Below are 486 nucleotides of genomic sequence, written 5' to 3' on the forward strand. Positions count from 1 at the left end.
TCCGGCCGACTGCTACCTCGAGTTCCCCGAGGAGGACCGCGTGTCCCTCGCGTCGCACCACAGCGCCGAGTCCTACGCCCTCCCGCGGGGCCACAGCCTCCTGCAGGGCCCCCGCGCGCTCTGCCACCCGGCCAAGCCCGCGCCGCAGGTTATCTACCACGGCCAACCGCACCTGCAGCAGCAGCTAGAACAGCAGACCCAAGAGCGCAGCCTCGGCGCGCGGTGCCAGTGCGGCCACGAGCAACCGCCGCTGCAGACGTGCTTGCAGCTGTCGTCGTCGTACAGCAACCTCAACCACGCCCGCCTGGCCGCCCACGACGCCTGCTTCGACGACAACTGCCACCAGGCGCTCGGTAAGGCCGCGCCTGGCGATGCTGCGCTGACTCCTGGCCTCGTGATCGCGCGCTCTTGCCTGACTTTGTTATCAGGTTTTCGTAGAGTTATCATTGAATTTGTTACACTGCTACCCACAGTTCTGTTACGGTT

General features: G+C 65.8%; 1 protein-coding gene across 1 annotated transcript in view; it reads left to right on the forward strand.

Annotated features, from left to right (window-relative positions):
• Positions 1 to 486, forward strand: part of LOC119588341 (AT-rich interactive domain-containing protein 1B-like) — a gene marked incomplete at both ends in the record, with an annotated part of 1,828 nt that overhangs the window by 428 nt on the left and 914 nt on the right. The window contains 1 exon segment of the mRNA XM_037937028.1: positions 1 to 353. Within this exon segment, the coding sequence (XP_037792956.1) occupies positions 1 to 353 (353 nt within the window).

The sequence above is a fragment of the Penaeus monodon genome, chromosome 23 (assembly GCF_015228065.2).
Source record: "Penaeus monodon isolate SGIC_2016 chromosome 23, NSTDA_Pmon_1, whole genome shotgun sequence".
NCBI classification, from domain to species: domain Eukaryota; kingdom Metazoa; phylum Arthropoda; class Malacostraca; order Decapoda; family Penaeidae; genus Penaeus; species Penaeus monodon.